Here is a 23,465-nt window from a genome sequence, read left to right as displayed (position 1 = left end):
CATTGTCCCCATTACTTACTCCAAGCATACATTTGATAGTTTTCAAGTCAGCACTCATATGCCACTCAACATTAAAACTATCAACACCATCGACTATTAAAATTTCCCCTTCACTTTCAAACTTTATAATATCAAGAATACATGTATGAGAGAACAACCATTTCAGGATTTCATGACTTTCAATTGGTACTTGGGCCGCACCAATCCACCGAAGTTCCATCTTGGATCGTATCTTAAATTGTTGTTATTGTCCCCTACCCTTACTATAATCCAATGCCCTGTTCATGATACAAATGCTGGCTCTTTCTATCTTTTGTCCCTTTTGAATCTGTGCTTCATCCAATTTTAGTGCAAAATTCAAAATACATCACATTCTTGAACAGTAAATTTATACATACAGACAATTGCAATTTGGACTCTTTTAATATCAATCCAAATATTATTAAATGTATTGTATTCCAAAAAATCCTTTGTTTTATGCTTTTCATAGGGCATAGATCCTTCTATATGAATATACTCCCCAAAGAAAAGACATCTGGAATCCTACAATTCATGATTGTCCTAGCAATTGAAACTGCAAAAGGGTGAGACAAACCAAATGCACTTATCCTATGACATCTAAGGTCTGTAAACCACAATTTTGAGAGAGCATGATAACCTTTACGAGGCCGATACCCATATTGTCACATGTCTCCACTATTTAATTTGGTTTGACTATTCCTTTTAAATCTTTCACTAACTCTTTTCAGAGTTTGGCTTCTCAAGTTTAGATTTTTAGGTGATTTTAGAATCCTAAAAATATCCTTCTTTGCCATGATTTCTTTAATAAGCTTAATTCTCTCATTGTTATCTCAAATATTAATGCTTAAAATATTAGAAACACATCTCTTTGTAAGATTTGGCCTCCTCTTTTTCACCCGACTACACAAGCCCATTATACTTTTTAGCGGTCTTTTTCTCTCTCTAAATCCTATTGGAGTTTCCTTCAAGCGTAGTAATTTTTCTTGCAATGACTTGTTAGAATTTTCAAGAACATCATTCTTGTTCGTTATCTCAGAAATAGTTTTTTGTGCCAATGTTAATGATTCCTTCATTTCATGTATATGTTCTCTAAATGCATAAGATGTAGAATATAACCTCATACAATAACCAAATCCCATCACAACCATCTCCAACGTACCTTATGAAGTCGTGAATATTGTAAAAATGAGGATGTTTACCTATAGAAGGGTCCGGTGTATAAATATTTCCATCCACCCATAATTCTACATGCTTCTTTCCTTGTAATCATAACATGTTAGCTTCGTCCTTGTCCAACAATGCTCAATGGTGTATACTCCTCTAAGATGAATAAACAGGATCTAGTTGAATAGTAAGTTTATACTTGCATGATGGGCCTATGCTTGTGTTGCTAGAAGAGGTACTGGTAAACATTTTGGTGGAGAAACCTTAACGGGGCAACAATGTCGCAAAGAAGGAAAAAGAATAGAGGTCCAAAAAATGAACATTGAGAAATAAACGAGTGTCTTTTGGTGTGAAAATTCAAAAATATGAAATTTTACAAGTTTCAAGAGAATAATACTGAAAATGTGACCCTTAATGTCCATTAAAGAATGAAGATATTTAATGGCTGACCTCTTCAATGAATCATATATTCTCTCATTAAATGTACTGCATAGCTTGAGAGTGTGTGATTTTTACACAGATTGATAGACCCTTAATGTTTAAAGAGGAGGTGTCGTAAGGGTTAAAGAAAGAGACTTGGAATAATATCGTGTATTAATGTCAAAAGGTGATGGGGAGAAGGCGATGTCTTGTCCAACATCACCAAGACTATACGACGCCTAGATTGCTCGTATCTTGGCTACGAATACATCGTGTGACAATTGTCTGCAATTGATCATAACGTCTACACGGATGATCATATGTAGGTGCCCGCATCCTCATCGCATAAGTGCATGGACTATGGAAGGATGTCTTGCAATAAGGCGAGTAATGCCATGCCTTTGTAGCATACACCCAGCATCATAGGGAATCCCAACACTTATTAATATGAAACGAGATTTCTACAAACCGTATTGTAGTCACCATCCTATAGGCATATGAACATAGCATATTAAACATCTCACAATAAGAACCACATTAATTCCAATATAGAGATGCACATACATGTTCCAATATTAAACCATATTTTCAATATATTGTATAGTAATGTAATAATGTATTACATGTGGCACTATGACTTATAGTATTCAACACAAATATCTTACTACTGTATTATTTTGGTTGTAGGTTCGCAATGTCTTGAACCTCCAAAGGGCTTCCCAAACTTACAACCTTTTCCAAACCTCCCTTTTTTAATTAAAACCCCCTCCCCTCCTCTTTCTCTCACCTATAATCTCTGATTTTCTCTTCCCCTCCCTTTTTTAATTAAAAGTCCCTCTCTCCCCCCCCCCCTTCTCATTGTAGGGCTTAGGTTCTCTTTCTCTCTCTCTTAAATTAAAACCCCCTCCCCTCTCTCATGTATAATCTCTCTCTTTCTTTTCCCCCTCCCCTTTTTATTTAAACTCCTCTCCCCTCCCCCTCTCTCTCTCTCATGTGTAGGGCCTAGATTCTCTCTCTCTCTCTCTCTCTCTCTCTCTCTCTCTCTCTCTCTCTCTCTCTCTCTCTCTCTCTCTCTCTCTCTATATATATATATATATATATATATATATATATATATATATATATATATATATATATATATATATATATATATATATATATATATATATATATATAGTATTGAGTCTAATATACCATTTTGTACCTACTCACCTAGTTCACCATAACACCAGATAGTAGCTTTACTAGGACTTGGAAAACTTCCCAGACATTTTGTATGTAACCATTTGGTCTCATAGGCCAACTTGCCTTTTACAAACGTTAATATAACTTTCTTTCTTTCTTTCTTTCTTTCTCTCTCTCTCTCTCTTACACTTAGATTAAACTTTTATTTTAATTAAAAAATTGACATATTTTTTCACACACTTTGAGAAGAAGATAAAAGAAGAAGAATGAGAAAGATTAAAAAAAGAATAAAAAGAAAGAGAAAATGATGGAGAGAGGGAGGGAAAGAGAAAAGAGAATAGTCTTTTTTAAATTAAACTTTTTTAATATATTTTTGACTGAGAGAGAGAGAGAGAGAGAGAGGAAATATATAATTTGAAAGAGAGAAAATAGGGGGAAAGAAAGGGAAAGAGAGGAAAGAGAAAAATAGAGAGAGATATATATAGCGAGAGAAAAAAACTTAAAAGACAAATAGAGAGGAAAATAAAAATAAGGAGAGAGAGAGAGAGAGAGAGAGAGAGAGAGAAAGAGAGAGAGAGAAAGAGGAAAAGAAAAAAGGAAAAGAGGGGGGAGAAGAAAAGGGGGAGAGAGATAGAGAGAAGAAAAGTGGGGAGAGAAGAAAAGAAGAAGAAGAAGAAGAAGAGAGAATTTAAACATAGAGAGAGAGAGAGAGAGAGAATTGTAGAGAGAGGAAAGATAAAATTCAAAAGAAAGAGAAAAAAACAAAATTTAAAGAGAGAATGAAGAGAGAGAGAAGAAGAGAAAAAAGGGAAAAGGAGGAGAGGGAGAGAGAAGGAAAAGAGAGGAGAGAGGGGAAAGAGAGAGAATAAAAGTGGGGAGAGAGAAAGAGAGAGAAGAAGAAGAAGAAGAAGAAGAAAGAGGAAAAGAGGAAGAGAGATGGGGGAAAAGAGGAAAGAGAAAAGTCTTTTTTAAATTTAAATATTTTTTCATGAAGAGAGGGAGAAAAGGAGAGAGGAGAGAGAGAGAGAAAAGATGAAATTTAAAAGAGAGAGAGGGAGAGAAGAAAAAAAGGAAAATTAGGAGAAAGGGAAGGAGAAGAAAATGGGGCAGAGAGAAAATAAAAGGAGAGAGAGAGAAAGGAGAAGAAGAGAGAGAATTATATATAGGGAAAAGATAAACTTGCATACTTTAAGAAAGACTGAGGGAGGGAAAAGAAAGTGAAACAAGAAGGAGAAGAAGGGGAGAGAGAGAGAGAGAGAGAGAGAGAGAGAGAGGAAATTTTTTATAAAAATGAAGAGAAAGAGAGAAAAGAAGAAAAAAAATGAAAAAAGGGGAGAGGGAGAGAGAAGGAAAAGAGAGGAGAGAGGGGGGAGAGAGAGAGAGAGAGAGAGAGAGAATAAAAGCAGGGAGAGAAACAAAGGAGAGAGAGAGAGAGAGAATCAGGAGAGGAGAAAAAATTAACTAAAATAGAAGGCAAAGAGAGAGGAGAGAGAGAATTAGACATAGGGAATTGGGGGAGGAGAGAGAGAGAGAGGGTGAAGAAAAAATTAGAAACAAAGAGGGAAAAGAGGAGAGAGAAATATGAGAAATGGATTGTTGAGCAAAGTTTTTGTGCGATAGCACGACAACTTCGCTCGCCACTTCGGGGCAGCAAAGCTGCCGCAAAGCGTACCTAGCATTTCACGCACGCGAAGTGCACATTGGAATATGTAAGCTCTTTAGGAGTTAATCGATAATAGTTTAGATGTGTGGGGCTTAGTTTAGGTATCTTTATATATAGGAGCCTATGTTTTACAATCATTAATTGCTACTTAGTCACAAACTAGTTTCAAAACTTAGTTTAGGTTTGAGAGGCTTCATTTAGGCATGATGGCCTATGATTTTTAAAATCTTAGTTATTAACTTAAACTAACAAACTAAAAATTAGTTTAATAATATGCCAACAACAATAAGCAAGGCTATGGCATAGGGGTTTAGAAGCAGTAATCACTTTTTAACTAGAGCTAAAAACTAATTTAAACATAGAACTAACATTTTTTGTACATCAAAACTTAATATAAATATAGATATATTTACTAGTAGTTTTAATAGTTATATTTTTATTATTTTCCAACATGAAATTAATAATTGTTTTACTTAAGAATTCATGTGGTTTGCTCATTTGCTTCTATATGATCATTACAGGCTTCAGTTTAGCAAAGATAACTACAATATTCATGCGTACAATCTTTCACAAGGTTAAAATATAGCTTTTCTCCTTTCTGACACCATTTATAGTAAAGAAAAGTAAATAAAAACAAAGAAAAGTCATTTCCAAAGACAAGGGAATGGGACCTTCCCCTATAATTATCAAACAATGAAGTGACATGAAACAAAGAAAAGTCATTTCCAAAGACAAGGGAATGGGACCTTCCCCTATAATTATGAAACAATGAAGTGACATGTGCTGACTCTTCAATATGATGCTTGTTCATTTGATCTTTTTTATTAGTATGCTTTTATAAAGTTGTAAGTTGAGTCCTAAGCAAAACATATCTTTTTAAAAAGTCAAGCATACAAATCATCAAATCTTAGATTTTGATCAAGAAAATTTATTATCTTCCATTTTACGTTCTACAAGGTGTTCTTTATCAAGAGAACATGTCAAGCTATACAACAAGTTTCTAACCAAATCTTGTTAGCTCCAAAATCTCATAAGTATTGCTCTGTAATATGTAGTTTAAAAGAGGCAACATTTCATTTTTCTTGGACATAGCTAAAGATATTTTCTAGCTTTTTCAAGCATACGAATTAAAATGTGAGAGTAAATTCAATCATAGAATCATACTATTGTGATTAACAGATATATATTTTCATGCTAATAGGATACACAATAGTAATGGACTTCATGCAAATACCAAATCATAGGACTTCATTAAGGGCTTCTAGGAAAAGAAAACTATGACATCTAAAAAAAATCACTAAAACCATAAGCCACAAGTTGGTATGATATACAAAAATGTGAATTATCTTAGGCACAATCGAATGTGCAAGCATCATTGGTGGTGTGCTAACAATATGTTCAACTGTGCAAAGTAGTTATGATGCATAATTCAAACCATTGTCTCACAAACAAGTAATAGATATATAGAATAAATACAAGTTTTGGGAACAAGTACGTAGTGATCCTATTACCAGACTATACAAAAAGGATTCTCCATGATGAGCTATTACAACAAGAGCCTCTAAGCATCATTGATGTGTCCATCTCTGTCTCAAAATGACAACATTAATTACAAATGAAACATTGTATCAACAATTAATTCACAACAATCCTTTCATCTCCCAAAATGATGCACACTTCTTATCCATCCACCAAACTTGACAACATCTACCATGGTATCACAATAGTGGAGCATCCACATCTAAAGATGGGTCTCTATGTCCTCAACAAGCAATCAACCAAAAGGATTCTAGGAGTCCACCATCAATAGTCCCTGTTGGGCCCAAAGTTAGAAATAGAAAATAGAGCAAGTTATACTTTGCTCAATAATACTCACAATAGGCATTTGAAAGGGTGATCGAGATGAGTTTGTATGCATCATCTTGCAAGACAATAGTTGGCTTCTACAAAGAATAGCAATGTTCATAATAGAGAGCTTACCTGCAACAAGCTCATCCTACCTGGATATCACCTTTTGGAGAATGCACTATTCCCATTTCTCTTTCCACTTAGTCATGGTATATATTATGGTAACATGTATCTCAGTGAATACATCAAGATGTGCACGTCAACACTATGCCCAGTCTATACCTTGCACAAGCCTTACATTCTAATCTTATACCAACTAAAACAACAAGCTATGTTAATTCCGAATAGCATGAGAAAGAGACATTGATAACTACAAGTGAATAAATAATATGATTTCCAATGAGGAAGTGGTTAGGCATATACTCCACTACAACATACCCGTATCAATAGAAGGATCCCCTTCTTTGCACCAGCGTAACTTAAAGGATCTTATCACAATGGTGGTCATGTGTGACATGCCTCACTTCTTAGGTTCACTGTAGATGAGGTGACTAGTACAAGGTGGGTTGAGATAAGCACATTAAAAGCCATTACAAAGCAATTCAATCCAAAATTCTCATGGAAAAATTTCCCTATCAAGTGCACTATCCTCTTTCACAGTAGGTTCCATCTATTTTTCAATCAGTATACCGTTGAGGAAGCTCCTTATATGGGATGTGTCCAACATCATTTGATTAGGTATAAAATTGAACATAAAGACTTATTGCATTTATATGTCATCCTATGCTTACATGAGGTAGATATCGATGATACAACAAATAAGATCTATACATATGTTCCATCAAATGATCAGCAATGCAATTCAACACAAAAATTAAGAGCCCTCATGTTGGCAAAACAACTTCATGAGTGTCATTGCACCTACTATATAACTGATACTAGTGACCATGAAAAGTGCAAGTAGGGATTTCCATTTGTCGCATACAACAATCTAGAACCAACAATAGATCCTAAAACCTAACAATACATCTACTACGATCTCAGATATGAGCACCGTAATGTCATGCCGCACTGCCCAATATTACTAGTCTTTGTGGGGAACACACATGAACATTCAACAAGTAACAAACTCATGCATCTCATTCTATCTATTGAAGTATGCAATGAAGGCCAAACCAACTAATAGATTAAACATTAAGACACAAGATGCCAAGAGAGTAGGTCTACAAGACTTGGATTTGAAAAAGGAAAAACTAATCTCCATCAACATACTTACTAAGCCAATATCTCCCACTGAAGTGGCCTTGAATTGGATGCAAATTCTAATAATGACAAGAAGCAAGGTTGTTGAATACCTAGATACCTCCATTGCTAGCATGCAACAATGAGAGCTCATAAGGACATGAAATATCATGTATCCTATGGACCTATACTGTGTCCAATCATCATGCCTAGACAGCCTAATATTCTATGAATACCATAAAAACTACATCATCACCAAAGGTACATATACATCTAATCTCGAAGTCACTCTATGAGACACTTATGGAAACAACATCCAACATCATAAAATACTAGTATGATTCACCTATTTTCCCCTAGACTACCAAATTGAAGATTTTTTCTTCAACACAGTATTATAGCGAGTTACATTTATATCTAAGAACGAGCTAATAAGTTATGAAAATACAACACAATCATACTATAGCGTGCCAACTCCATGATCTGATCGTAAACAAGAAAGACATCAAAACGTACATCACTAAGTATACACAAAGAAATTTACTCACATCGTATGAGACCCGCCAACTAATGAATATGATCATCCAAAAAATCTCCTTCATCAAAGATAACCCAACAATATTCATAGCATCTTCAACATCAAATGAGCACCATAACAATGTTGCATCAACACGAACCAAGATGTTGCAACAATTGACAAAAGAGTTCAATATAATACATGTCAATACTTTAACAAAAGAGTTCATAATAATACTTGGTAACACTTTAACAACATAATAACAAACGGTCTACAATCAACTTATCAATACAACATCCAATCTACACATTATTAGTGGCACACCAAGCAATGGGAAAACCTTTCTTATACACTACCACATTTAAATTTCATTGCCAAGAATAAAAGTGTCCTACTAACAACAAGTACAAGAGCAACCACAATTATACTATTCAATCTCTCCAAAATAGTCCACTACCAAATTAAGATACATGTGTGTACACAATACTATCCAATATCATTACAAGAGATAGATGAGCAATTCATCACAATAAGAGAAGCAAACGTGATTATCATTAACAAGATGTTCATGTTGACAAGAATAACATGACATAATAGTACCACAGATAGTTGGCACCTACCAACGCTCTCTACTCAATTAATTAACAAAAAGCTCAAAATATTGTTTGGTGACCTTACACAATTGCCACCAATTTGCAACCATCAGACCAAATTCTACCAACAATGTCACATCGCCTCGTCAATATATTGGACACATGCACAATGCCACATCCTCCACTATTCAATTTGACATACTCATGACCTATCATTTCTACAATTCTTCCAAGTGATTAGGCACCAATATCCAACCAAGGAAGAAATACAAGAATGCCTACACAAGTGCATCACTAACGAGAAAAATATCCTAGATTTGGTAAACCAAAGAACAATAATCATATGCCCACACAAGGAAGACATCCAAAAGTACAAGTAGCTTCTACATAAATACTACACATCCGAAGAGATCCATACTTATCAAACTTTAAACAAATACAACCAAAGAGCCAACATTGCAAAACTAGTTACAAAATAAAAACTTTCATGAGATATCCTATGGTGTGAACATCCTTGTAGCATTTAGTAATATCAATCAAATCTACAATAAAATGTTGAGTTTGGAAGATTGACAAAGGCTTCATAGCTAATTTGATCATCCAATATGATCATTACTAATGCCAACTAGCAACTGTACTCTAGCATTGAATTGAATGGTACTTCTTTCATAACTTGTGGGCATTCATTAAGTATAACTACCATTTGAAGTAAACATGATTGGCAAAAGATTCCAAGCTTTCCAAAAAGAGCCATGCAATCAAGCTTTTATGTGAGAGCAATCTGCAAGTTTAATCAAGGGTTAAGCATTTTGAACTACAATCTCCAAGCACTATATAATTTATTTTCACATTTTGAAAAGTAGAGAACACATTGTTTGATGCATGATTGAATACAATTCTAGAATCAAAATTCTTCAATCATTAGTGTCCTAGCGAATACCTACTTCCAAACCAAGCTGAGTGGATGTCTTACTAGTTGGATTTGGAAACTTGGCCAAACTAAAGAACCTTTCCATTAACTTCACACCATCACCTTGGAGTTTTCCAAGAAAGTTGCAATCTTTTGAATTGGCTATCAAGTTATTAGTTGTTGTGAGAACCATCTCCCTATCAAATGAGATTACAAAGGAGGCTTTGATAACTTCGTGTCGTTGATTGGTTATCCTCTTTAAAAATGGTAGCATAGAGCCTTTAAGACTTTCCACTCCAAAAATGAAGCCCATGTTTTGTATAATAAACTAAACAACATGATTGAAGCAAAGTATTGTGCTGCTTTTTTATTTTGTGCTTTTTATAAAGGGTCAAAAGTAATTGAAAACCCATAGATTAACTTCATTTAATGCTTGTTATTATTGGGCCCAACTAGCTTTATTGCAATATAGATACCATGCGATGAAGCACATATGTTAGGCTCAAAAAGACTCATAATGAGTGGCCCATTCAAGACAATAGCTAGACAATGACAATATATTGTCATATGCTTTCATTGCACATATATTAGGCTCAAAAAGATTCATAGAGCAAGTGGCCCATTCAAGATAATAGTACATATAGTGATAACATAGTCATTTGCTAAAGCTACAAAATCCTATTTTGTTGTTGCAATGTCTTCTTCACCAACTAGCAACATCCACATTTTAGAGGACCACAATTAGTGGTCACTAGCTTGAAGGTAAATATCCAACAACATATGAGGAAAGATATCCGTATAGGATCCTTGCAATTGCTTCTTGATCCATTTGGGATTTCCACATATAGCATTGAGGAATTCAACATCCTCTTTAAAGAATTCTATTGGTTGGAGGGCTTTCCTTTCTAAAATACCAAGCGGCCAAGAGATAGCAACTTCAAAAGTTCTTTCAAGTTTGGATCTTGGGATTCTCTTCTTAACATGTGATCTCTCTATCTGTATGTGTGTGCACGCACACGCGCACATGATATATATCCTTCTATGCTAACCAATGGAGAGAGAAAAAGAGAGATTGTTTCTATTAACCACAAGGATACCCTTTAAAACATTTTTTCCGATAAGGCACTAAAATAATTTATATACATACATACTCAAATTTCTATTTTCCAACTCTTACAAATGAATGCTCTCCACTCTCAACATACCTTATAGCCTTTATAAGGACCAAAACTGCACTTCTCACTCATTAGTCATCCAAAGAAAAAAATGCATTGGCATTTCATACAAGAAACAAAGGAAAATTATGCACCATCTTACAATTTTCTACCATGGATTGAGAAGTTCACACCTTGTCCACAATTTGTAGCAAGTGGAGCTCTAGTTTTATACCCAACAACTCCCATCTCACAGCCCCTCAAACCTAACAATTCATGCCGATCCTCATCCTCGTAATTAGATGTCGAAACCTCCACCTTCATGGCTCTCTACCAAGGGCCAATGAGGCAAGAGTGTGTATACATGTGCATATGCACATGCATACACATGAGCATATGGTGAGCCCTAGGCCCTAGAAGAACAAAAGTGGACAATCGCCCCCTTGTCTTTTCTCACTTTTTAACCTCTAGGAAAGCCTTAATGAAAGCTCACCTTTTTTCATTTATATATTTTCATAGATAACTAAGAAAACATCTCCTAGCAAAAACTATTTCATTCTTGTATTATGGGTTACTTCCAACCCAAACAAAGGTGCAAATGTAATATAGGGCTAGATATTACAATCATTGCACATACGTATCTATCAGCTCTTACATCAGATCTTTTTGTTTCAAAGCAGAGGTTTCATGAAGATTGATTAGGCAAGACAAAGTGATTTTCCCACAGTTGTCTGTGTCCAACCGGCTGAATTGCTTGCATATCTCCAGGATGTGCTTTTCCTGAATCTTTCCCATTTCTTTAAGTTTGTAAACCACAAAGTCGGACTTGCTGCAAAGTTGAAGATCAAGAAGGGAAAGTTTAGTGTCTGTTTCCAATTTAGACATCATACACAAATCAAAACAAACCAAATCATTTGAGACTCTCTGATATGATTCTATGCAAGGAATAAACAAGAATGGAACTCAAGAAGTAAACCAACCCATTGAAAATACAAGTAACAAGAACATACCAATGGCATATTATACTGTGAGTACATTAATGGCAATTAACTGAATGTCCCACTAGACCTCTAGGCTGATCTGCAGGTCTGGTAATCAACAATGGTAAACAAATTTACGCATTAAGGTATCATATTATTTTAGTTATGTTTCTCAAAGCTCAGAATTAGCATTATCTCCAACTTACAAAACCATGCCTCTAGCCTGAGCTGCAGGTTTTATTAGTTTTGTTTCTCAAAGTTCCAAATTTAGCATCATCTCTGACTTACCCAACCATAATCCTAGGTGTCTCTTATCTTGCGGTCAGCAGAATGACTGGTTGCAAGACAGAGGAGTTCTTATCCTTTAACTTGCTTGTATGAACCCTGTAGCTGTCCCCTTGTAAAGGAGCTTGTCTGTTGTTGAACCCTTAATTGGTTTTTGAGGACCCTCAAGTCTCCGATACATGTGATTCATCTACAGCATGCCTGAATATATCACCTTACAACACAACATGATCTAGTTAACATTTGACGCGATTGCCTTGTAAACCGTAGGACATCGAATAACAAACATCTCCAGATATGAGGCTGAGACTGGATTCGCAAGGGACACCCAGTCTTACCTGCGCATGCCCTCCTGCTTTTATGGATTGCAGCAACACTCAAAACTGCAGAGCCATTCAAAATTTTCATCTAATAATTTTGATAAAAATCACAGAGAAACTGCAAAGATATCAGCAGAATTAACACACAACCAATCCAGAACATAGTGCATAACCTTCTCTGCAACCAAGAGTAATGAATGAGGATAATCCTCTTCCATGCAGCCTTGACCCTTACATTTGAAATACAGCACAGACTGCAACATGGACTGAGAAGAATAAGTGCTTAGTGTAGCTATAATTTGTTACAATAATAAGAAGCAGCCATGCATCTGTAACATGGATGGCGAGATGCTTAAGCATGAAATGGTGACAATAGACTATGAAATCATGTACGTGCAGTACCTCAACAGTTATATTTTGTCATATGTTGGTCCAAATACACTAGCTAGGTAGGTTTAAGGTCCCCCACCTTTGTTGGTGATGTTGCTGTTGAAGCACATCTCAATGCAGTGGCAAAGTCCTGGCATCAGCAGTACAAGTTTGGAGTATCGCTATCCCACTGGGAGCTCTTTGAATCAAGGAGTTCTTGGTAGACATCTTGGTGGTTCATGCCTCCAACATTCATAGGGACGAGAGAAATCATTGGAATGTTGTGAGATAGAAACTACCACAGATTACCATCAGGTACCAGTAAGGGACTTCAATATATAATGGAGTCTTTGAAGGATAGAACAGGCAGAAGTACAGCAGCTAACAGAGGTAGCGCACGATCTGCCTAGGAGGAGCTCACTTTTCGTATCACAAAGGAACATGTAGTACAGCAAGAAAGGGCTGCTATAAATGCAGTAAAAACAGTCCCAAGATGGCTGTTACAAACTCTCTATGAGAGTAAAATGGATGCTCTCTTACCTCAACACACTAGAAGGGCTGCTAGACATACAACATATCATGCAAGGGGGGCTCATTTGGCTGATTTTTCGGAAGTAGATGATTTCTATGACGAATATGCATTTATGAGCTCACTGTTAGATGATGATGAGCCTACTTCCTTTGAAGAAGCCCAACAGGATGTACATTGGATGCAAGCCATGCAAGAAGAATTGGATTCTATTGCCGCCAATCATACATGGGATCTTGTTGAGTTGCCCCATGGCAAGAAGGCCATTGGAACCAAATGGTTCTATAAACTAAAGCGCAAGGCTGATGGTACTATAGACAAGTGCAAAGCACGCTTGGTAGCCAAGGGATATGCACAAAAAAAGGGCATTGATTATGAGGAGACATTTGCTCCTACATCCCGTATGAGTACAGTATGGTGTTATTGCAATGGCTGCAAATTATGAACGAAAGGTACATCAATTGGACATCAAGACGGTATTCTTGAATGGTGACCTACATGAGGATGTTTATGTGTCACAACCTTCGGGGTTTGTGGTGAAAGGCAAAGAGCACATGGTTTGCAAGTTACATAAAGCTCTTTATGGTTTAAAGCAAGCTCCTTGTGCATGGTATGCTAAGATTGATGCTTATTTGGCCAACATTGGATTCACAAATAGTCCAACTGCACCCACTCTCTTCACTAAGAATGAATGGGGGGACCTATGGGTTATCATTCTATGTGTAGATGATATGCTGCTCACTCGACCAAAATAGCATAAAATTGCAAATTTTAAGGCTGAACTGAAACATACTTTTGCTATCTCATATATGGGTTTTTTAAACTACTATTTGGGGATTCAATTCACCCAAAATCAGCATGGCATCATCATGTCAATAGCAATATGTGGATAAGTTTTTCCATAGATTTAATATGCAAAATTGCAAGCCTATGTGCACTCCTATGGAGCCAGCACTCAAGCTATCCATGCATAATGGTGAAGAGATGTCTGATATTGCAATTTGCAACCAAGCTGTTGGCTGTCTTATTTACCTTTGCAATGCACATCTTAACATACACTATGCAGTATCTCAGGTGAGTAGGTTTACACACAGCCCACGGAAAGTACATTAGTAAGCTGTCAAGCAGATCTTTAGATATTTGCAAGGTACTCAATCATATGCTTTATTATTTCCTAGGGGGGGGACTTGCACTTACAAGCTTACGGCAATTCAAATTGGACTGGTGATTTAGACACTAGGAAATCTACTAGTGGACATTGTTTCTTTCTAGGCCGTTCATGCATTTTACGGCGAAGTGAGAAACAACCTACAGTTGCTACCTTGTCTTGTGAGGCTGAGTACAGGGAAACATTCATCGCAACAGTGGAATGTGTAGGGTTGCGTAGATTATTGGCTGATCTACATATGTCTTTGGAGGGTCCTACACCCATTTTTTCTGACATTCAGAGTGCTATTGCAATGGCACAGAATCTTGTGCTTCATGCTCGTATGAAACGTATTGAGATACATTACCATTATGTCAGAGAGATGCTATGCTGGAGAGATCTGTTTAATGTATGTCCCTACACAAGAGAATGTTGCAAACATTTTCACCAAGAACTTCCTTGTGAAAAGTTTAAGGCTTTTTGAAACTTCTTGAACTTGCTACCCTTTGGTGATTGATCTTCCTATACTTCTACCACATTGGCATTGCAGGGGGTATTAGAATTTTCCCATTTTATGGGTAGTGCCCAATGTTTTAGTTAGTTGGTTGTAGTGTGAGCACAGCTACATTAATAAGTTGTCACCAATTCTAGAATTAGTTCAAAATTAAATTAACCCTAGTTGAGTTAAGGATAGGTCTAACTTACTTAAGACCTATTGTACTTTCATTCTATCATTCTAGCAATTGCATCTTTTGAGTGTGGAACTACTATCCACTCTTTCTCACTGTCTTGTGTTCACCCAAACACTCTCTCTCTCTATTTCCAATATGATGATCCCCAATATCATCTATAATGGTAATTCTATATGTTTTTGGAGTTGATGTAGCAACTTGGCTCCTAGTTCTATGTCCAATGCCTCACAAATATCCACAAAGCAACGATACATTCTCCATCTTTGTGCTTGGCTCTCCCCAATGATGGCTTACGAGGTAAACATGTGGTCAAGGGTAAATCATCCTTGTTTGAAACCAACCTTTCCAACTACTATATGAAGCTCGCCTAACGTATAGGCAAGTATGATTGTCCTATAGGTGTTCGGCTCTATAGGGTCACTTGCCTTATGGATTGGTACTACGGTATCGGTGGCCCCCAACTTAGGGGGAAACCCCTTATGTAGGGCTCTATTAAACATGTGTGCTAGCAAGGGAGACAATAGATCTCTAGCACATGAGACATATTATGCCACCAATCCATGTTCCTAGGCTCTCCTATTTTGCAAACAATCGATGGTCGCACTCACCATGGTAGTGTTACATGCGAAAATAGGATAAAATAGTGCAATGACAACTCTAGTGATGAGGGCGAAAAAGAGAGGGCTGATCAAGAACATGGTAAATGAAATAGGCATGCTTATACCAAACATCTAGTGGGAGGATAAGGGTCACATGAAGAAGGATGTGACTCTGTCACTTAATGAGGGTCCCTCGGGAAAGCCACCATATAACTTGAAGATGAGGATGATCTTCAATGCAATCTTTTTCTTTGTCTTATAGTAGAATGAGTCCTTTTACTTTTTCCACTTCACCTCCTAGAAATAGTTGGGCTTCTTGATCAGCTCTTTTCATTACTATGGCTTTGTATATGTTACTCATGAATATGTTAGTTCTCCTTTCTAAGACTTAAGAATGGCTTGAAGGATAGCACTTGACTCTTCCATTAAATCCCTAAGAAAAGTATGCTCAAGCACTCAATGCAAGGGCTAAAAAGAAACTAACTTATAATTGTAAGCACTAGTGTTGGGGTGAGGATCAAGCCAGAACTCTAATACCAATCTTATTGAGCCACTTTCCATAGTAGTCAATTTTCACCATGCCTTGCTTTTATGTAGTCTCCAAATAGCATTGGCTTTGGTCACCAACCAATGGTGATTTCTAATCATAAGGTGATACATCTGGGTAACCAAAGTATCCTCCAAGCTCAACCAACCCACAAGATTCCAATCTTGCCAAGGATGATCAGAATCAAGGGTTGGGAAGGGTTATCAATCCTGCAATTGCATTCAAATCTTGGCCCATAAATCACATATCCACGAGGGATTCAAAAAGCTTGTTTGGCTATGCAGAAAGACAATAGTACACTCCAAGCCGATGGAGTTGCATCTATAATAGAGACCAAACCTAGATATGCCATTAATTGAACTCAGAGCAGTCATCTTGTTTCCCTTTCCAAGAAAGCAACCAAGGCACAACCAACAATTCAATTTGCTAAGAATTAGCATGTGATCTATCCTTCGTTGGATGCCAATTTTATCAAAAGTGGATACAACAATGGAAGCATAGAAGAATGCTGAAATAAACTGCTAAACACAAGATAGAAGAGAGAGAAAAGAGAAAACACAAGAACACTACAAGCAATAACTTAAAGAAAGCTTAGAAAGTGAAATCCATATACCAAACACGAGACAATCATGTACAAACAGTGAGTCACTGGTTGCGTGGACACTCGCACCGGCTCCATCTCTTCTATGGAACCTTGCACTAGAATATACAAGTGGTGATGATAGACTGTGGAGAAGGGAGCTTGAATATACAAGCCAAAAATATGCCAATAATGTGATCAGATCAGCCAACATTTAATGCTGGTCGATTAATAATAAATGCCAAAATAATCATCAAAATGATAATTTAAAAACACCTAAAATACTTAATAATGCTTGTCCCAACAAGGCACATCCCAAACTCACTCATGAGCTAACTATCCTACCAAGATCCTCTCTCAGATCATCAGAGATCTAATACAATACAATGATACAATGATAATTACTCATCATAGGCCATACAACAAAGACCACTAGAATAGGACCATGGATACCCAAGCAGTGGGTGATCAAGCCACCACCAAGGTGCCTCAAAGAGAACTTGGGTGTTGATGCCAATTGAACTAAAACCTGAAAATAGATAAGAATCATAGCAACTCCCTATGTCAACAATGCCTCGCAATACCATACATGACCATCCTATCAAAAATGCCTCTGAGCAACATGAACATGGATTCCTCGCCTTTGGCCAAGACCGCCAAAGTGTCCCCTTGTGTGAACTCGAACTAGGAGCCAATCTCACTCTCTATCAAGTAATAATCAAGAATGAACCTGGAAGTCAATCCCAACTCCAAGATTTCAAAACCTACAAAATTGTGGTCGATGCGTCCACACGAGTCCCTCTCTGGAACCTATGCACCTATATGCCTATATAGATGAGGCTCACCTACCCTACCTCACCACCCTCTCCCACTCCCTCTGTGACATTGGAGAGTCCTGAGGGATGATCATATCACTTGTACTAGAAAGCAACAAAAGGAGGGGCTGCCAAGCCCTTCCCTCAGTCACAAGAGGGTGAGCCCTTCCACACCTTGCCCTTGACCTTGGTTGGAGGAATCGAGTCAGAGCCGGAGGTGGTGGATGACTCGATTCCTCATTCTCTCATCCCCCTGCTACCATTTTGCACCCACACTGACGTGTAGAGCTGCGTATTGGGGCTAACTATTGCAACCTTGTACCTTCTGCCTTTGCAATCACATTGTTCCTTCTTCCTCCTACGTTCTCTTTGTCTCCTTCTCTCCGTGTTCACTTTCCTCTTTTTGTTGCACACTCTCACATGGTATCAGAGTCATGTATGGGGAGTCGGAGATCTCGAAGAGTGTGCTATCCGCAACAAAACTTGCCAAGTGTCATCCCCACGTGCTGCAAACCTTGTGCTTGGAGTCAAACAAGGCAAGGCAACCTGTTTCCAGCCCACCTGATCACATTATTGGCATATTTTTGGCCTACATATCAAGCTCCCTCCTCCAGTGTGTCGTTTACGACTTGCAAATTCCAGTGTAGGATATTGTTGAAAAGATGGAGCAAGTACCAATGCCCACGCAGCCAATGACTCACTGTTGTGTGTGACTATCTCGTGTTTGGTATATGGATTCCATTTCCCGAGCATATCTCTGAGTTCTCCTTTGCAATGTTCTTGTGTTTTCTCTTTTCTATCTTGTGTTCAGCAGTTTATTTCAGAATCCTTCTATGCTTCCATTGTTGTATCCACTTCTCACATGGTATCGGATTTCAAGATCTACATTTGCATTGCTGTTTTTCTGCTGATTACTGATTATCTTTGTGTGCTGCAGCTGTGCGACCAGTTCTGGGACTTTTCAACCATCAGATATTTGTGTTTTGCTACTGTGATCATCTTTTAGGTTGCATTAACTGCATTTAATGCTATTGCTGCCTGCATTTTCTGATTTTCTACATTATTCTATTGTTGGCGATTGCATTTAATGCTCTTTGTCTATGTTTTGACTTGTAACATTTGCGTTTATAGTATTTTCAACTCCTTAAGGCTAGGCAATAGGGTTTTTCAATCTTTGTTTGTCTTTGATTGGCTCATTCTTTGTGATTTTTGCAAATTTCATGATCTCGATAATGCATGTGAACTTCATTTAGTGCAGTGACTAGTCTATGATGTGCTTTGGCGGTACTCTCTTGCTTCTCCTCTTCTTTCCTCTATTTTCTCTTCCTGTCCTCTCCAAATGGCTCCCCTTGCTATTCTACTAATGACATACTTCACCGCCATGATTACCTAACATGGAGTGTTGTTATGAAAGCATGGTTTGTGCGAAAACGGTTATGGTATGTTGTTTCTAGAGCTATTGAGCGTTTTGAGCACGCACTCTTCCAACTAATTTCAGCAAGGACAACCATGAGAAAGCTGTGCTCACATAGGATTCTAATGATGCCCGTGCATATTCTGCTCTTCTTTGTTGTATCTCTAAAGAGGTTTTTCCAGCAATCACCTCTTGCAAGATTGCTTCAACAATATGGGTGAAGCTTGAGACGTAAGAGGCTCCCTTAACCATGCGTGCAGTTACCCTCACCAGCCAGCTGCCTAGTCTCAACTAGGTGGGACAGCACGGTGAGAACTAGAAGGATAGGAAGGGACTCGTAGGACAGCACTGTTTGACCAACCGTGCAAGAGTGAAGGCCTCAATAGCACCAACATTCAGCTTGACATACAAAGTAGCATCACTACTAATAGTGTATATCAACCACGACGTGTGGCCCAAAACCCATGGTCTACATAAGCTCAGCCAGAAAAGACCACTCCAAGTAGTCAAAGGCCTTCTCCAAATCCAATTGGACTAGAAGAACCTCCTAATTGGAGTGTTGCACATAATCTATGTCCATCTCTACATTCAAGATATTATGCAAGTATTCCTGCCCTTAATAGAACCCATACTTGACCAAAGAAGAAGCATAAGTCTAGAAAAATTCATTCATGAGACCATCCCAACCAAGGCTTTTACCCCTAGGCAAGTGCAATAAGACATCCATGACCTCATCCTCACAAATACTAGCCTCCAAATCAACATGGATGTCAGGAGAAACCTAATCCTTGATCAAGGCATAAAATAGCAATCGAGAGTACATAATCTGATCAAAATATGCCTACCTCAAACCAAGAATATCCAAAAAATAATGTCTACACATATGAATAATGGACTAAGGGTGTGTAACCATTTAACGATTAGCATTTTGCAATCTCACCATGCTCTCCCAAGCAAGGGATGCATGCAACCACAAAAGAATTCATGAAACTGATAGGAGTTATCCTACAAACCCTTTGTCAAAGCTTTCAATTTGGCTTGATAATAAAATGCTTAGTAAGATTAGCCAACCTCACAAACAATGGAGCTAGGAAAGCATCATCCAACTCAAGCAATAGGAAATGAACCAAATCCAACAATTCCTCAACAACATGCATAGGCTACATCCAAGATGAAGCATGGTGAATCCTATATTGCCTGGAAACCCTCTGCACATTTCGAATCAACTGTTCAAAGGAGGCACTACCTGCACATGGAAAGTCAAGCAAAAATCTTCCAAGTAAGTGTCTCATGTAACCATTGAAAATTAGGTGGCTCAAATAGGAGGAATTAAAGAGTAAAGGAAGCCTACCTAGAAACTGTGCAAATGGGGCTAATGGATTAGGGGCTGTCTAAGCATGTCAAACTACAGAGGAAAGTGATCAGATAAAGCAAATTGTTGCAATACTGTCATCTCTAGTATCTTTGGCAAGAGCACATCATCCTGCATAACATACATATGATTAAAGCAAGTCCATGCCATCGCATGCTATGCTGAATGAGGTATAAATCCTGAAGCTAATGGGTAGAGCCAAGACCAAAGACCCTCTTTGAGAATGACCAATGCAAAAGCATCCCAAGCACCGCCCTCTAGTGTATCCATCACTCAGTGCTCAAAGATAGACTATGAAGGGTCAATACACATGTTAAAGTCACCCATCAACAACAGCAAGGAACAAGCTTGCTTTCAAGTGATCCCACAAGTCCAAATACCATCAAGTGTTCAGACTACTGTTTTCAGCGAGTGTAAACCTTGCTGCAACTGAATTATAGCAAAGCCAAATTACATGTGTTTCCTCCTCGAGACAACCACAAGCTCATGTCCTTGAAGAAGATGGTGATGTCCTGGTAACAAAACCATAAAACCAGCCTTTGGAAATAATATAAATGGCAAATATCATAAAATATCTTACGCACAAATGAGATAAATCTATCTTATGCACACATGAAATAAATCAGCGAACAAACAAAATACTCACTAAACAAGAGGCAAGAATGCTCTTATATGATAGAGAATACACGATAGGCCCCAAATGTTGGCACCCCTTTCCCTATTTCTTTATCATCATTCAAAGCTTACACAAATTACAAGTGCCTTGTTGTCAACATAGTTGTTAGGTACGAAAGGTACGATACAGTACGGCACGATAAAACACGGTACTAAATGGTACCTCATGTTTTAATAAGGTACGGTACGATATTAGTACGAAAAAAGTATAACTTGTTTTTTTTTTAAAACCATAAATCGTTAAATGATAGAATACATGTTTAAAGTGAAAATAGCCATTTCATTACAAAATAAGATGAATACATGAGGGTGGCCCTTGCAGTCTCATGTATTGTGCAAAACATGCAATATAACTAGAGTCTAGCATATACATGGACAATGGATCATAGTGGCATGTGGATACAATGATAGTAGATAAAAAAGAGAGAGACCTATGAATCCATGATGAGGCATCACTATCATCATCATCATCAAAACCATCAGAGTGCTCATCAAGAGAGTATAAAGATGACTCCTCGGCTTCGAATAATGAGACACTATCATAGTCATCCTCACTAATGATGTTACCATCATCATCAAATGATGGCTCCCTAGGCATCAGCTATGTAGGCAAGGGGAAAAATGTTATCATGAGGCACACAATGGAAGCTACTAGAGCCCCATCTTACCTATGTATACAAGCCACTCGAACCACCCCTCCTCGATATTGAAGGGCACCAAATGACTATACCCCTGCTACCACCTATGAGAGTGCGTGACAGAAGAAACACGAGCACAGAGAGAGAGAGAGAGAGAGAGAGAGAGAGAGAGAGAGAGAGAAAAGGAAACAAAAGATGAAGGAAGAAATATTGCCTTGACTAAAGAGGAATGCTAAATACAATGATGAGAACTAAGCAATCCCTACACGCAGCCCGGAGTATCAATAAGACACCAAATCAAGCTGAGATGATGAGGGCAGCACCAATGACGAAGAGTGTCGAAGAGGAGTGTACTGAAGATAACTTGCAGAAGAAGTGAGAAAGTGATCAATGAGATGGCTACAAATAGCCAACACCCTCCAAATCTGGTCGACTACCTGCAAGAGGCACTAAATCTGGCTGACTGCAATGAATGCCCAAAAATGACTGCATTTAATGCAATCCGACTGCTGTAAAAAATGGGAAAAATAACCAGCAGTCATGGAGCAGTCTAACACTGACCAAAGGTGGAAACCTTTTAACAGACTAGGGAAATGCACAAGAAATGTGCCTAAAATGGGAGAAATACACACTGAACTATCACAACTCTCATGTCTCCGTCAAACTCTAACAAGAGCTCACAACCAGAAGGTGACAAACTACCGTGACTAAAGCAAGCAGGCTAACACCCCCTCTCAAATCTTGGGAGTGTCTAAAAACCCAACAACCTCATGTGATGAAGCATAGAAGCCTGAGACAAAGGCTTCGTGAAGAGATTTGTTGCATTGTCCTCTATGGGACAGTATTCCACCACTAACTTGAAATCCATGATCCACTCCCAAACATAATGATACTGAACCTCAATGTGCTTCGTGTGAGTATGAAACACTAGGTTCTTCGCTAGAGCAAGGGCACTCTAGTTGTCCACACACAGCTCCGTAGGTCCTGTCCGAGGAAAGCCAATCTCCACCATCATACGACAAAGCCAAACTACCTCTATGGTGGTAGAACAAAGGGCACAATACTCGGCCTCTGTAGAAGAAAGAGCCACAATAGGCTGCTTCTTACTACTCCAAGAGATAGCTCCCGATCCAAGGGAGAAAGCATAACCTCTAGTGGACCGTCGTCTCGAATCCACATCACCTGCCCAATCAAAGTCACTCCATTGAGAAAGAGTAACCCCTTCTCCATACATGATCCTGTAGGACCGAGTCCCCTGTAAATACTGAAGAACGTGCAAAGCCGCTCTCCAATGACCTTGGGTAGGAGTCTTCATAAAAGAAGACGGCAAAGCCACCACAAAAGAGATGTCCGGCCGAGTATGAATAAGCCAGATTAAAGAGCTAACAAGGCATAGTAAGGGGATCTCCTGCTGCCATAAGCTTGGACTCAAGGTCCATGGGACAAGAAAGAGGCCAACACTCGGCCAAATCTAACTCTGAGAGAAGCTTGGAGATGTACCTATGCTGGGAAATAACCCTATACCATTTGATAGATCTCCAATCCAAGGAAAAAGTGAAGGATCCCAAGATCCGTCATGTCAAACTCCTATCTCAAAATACCTGGAGTCCGATCAACCTCCTGTGTAGAGCTCCCAGTGATGATAAGATCGTAGGCATACAAAATAATCAAGACACAATTGTCACCCTCAACCTTGTAGTAAAGGTTGATGTCATGTACAGATTGATGGAAGCCACTCTATAAGAAGAATCGATCAATCCTCTAGTTCCAAGCCCTGGGAGCTCGC

The 23,465-nt window shown here is 38.1% G+C and overlaps 1 protein-coding gene across 1 annotated transcript in view; it reads right to left on the bottom strand.

Annotated features, from left to right (window-relative positions):
• Nucleotides 1-10,893: 10,893 nt before the first annotated feature.
• LOC148022003 (two-pore potassium channel 5-like) overlaps nucleotides 10,894-23,465 on the bottom strand; it is a 33,563-nt gene continuing 20,991 nt past the window's right edge. The window contains exon 2 of the mRNA XM_087697560.1: nucleotides 10,894-11,546. Within this exon, the coding sequence (XP_087553686.1) occupies nucleotides 11,369-11,546 (178 nt within the window). The 3' untranslated portion in view covers nucleotides 10,894-11,368. The remainder of the gene's footprint in view (nucleotides 11,547-23,465) is intronic.

The sequence above is a fragment of the Lygodium microphyllum genome, chromosome 17, assembly GCF_053477565.2.
Source record: "Lygodium microphyllum isolate KBCC chromosome 17, Lygodium_microphyllum_v1.1.10, whole genome shotgun sequence".
Taxonomy (NCBI): domain Eukaryota; kingdom Viridiplantae; phylum Streptophyta; class Polypodiopsida; order Schizaeales; family Lygodiaceae; genus Lygodium; species Lygodium microphyllum.
Note: the sequence above shows the minus strand (reverse complement) of the source record. Positions and strands in the feature narration are given on the sequence as shown.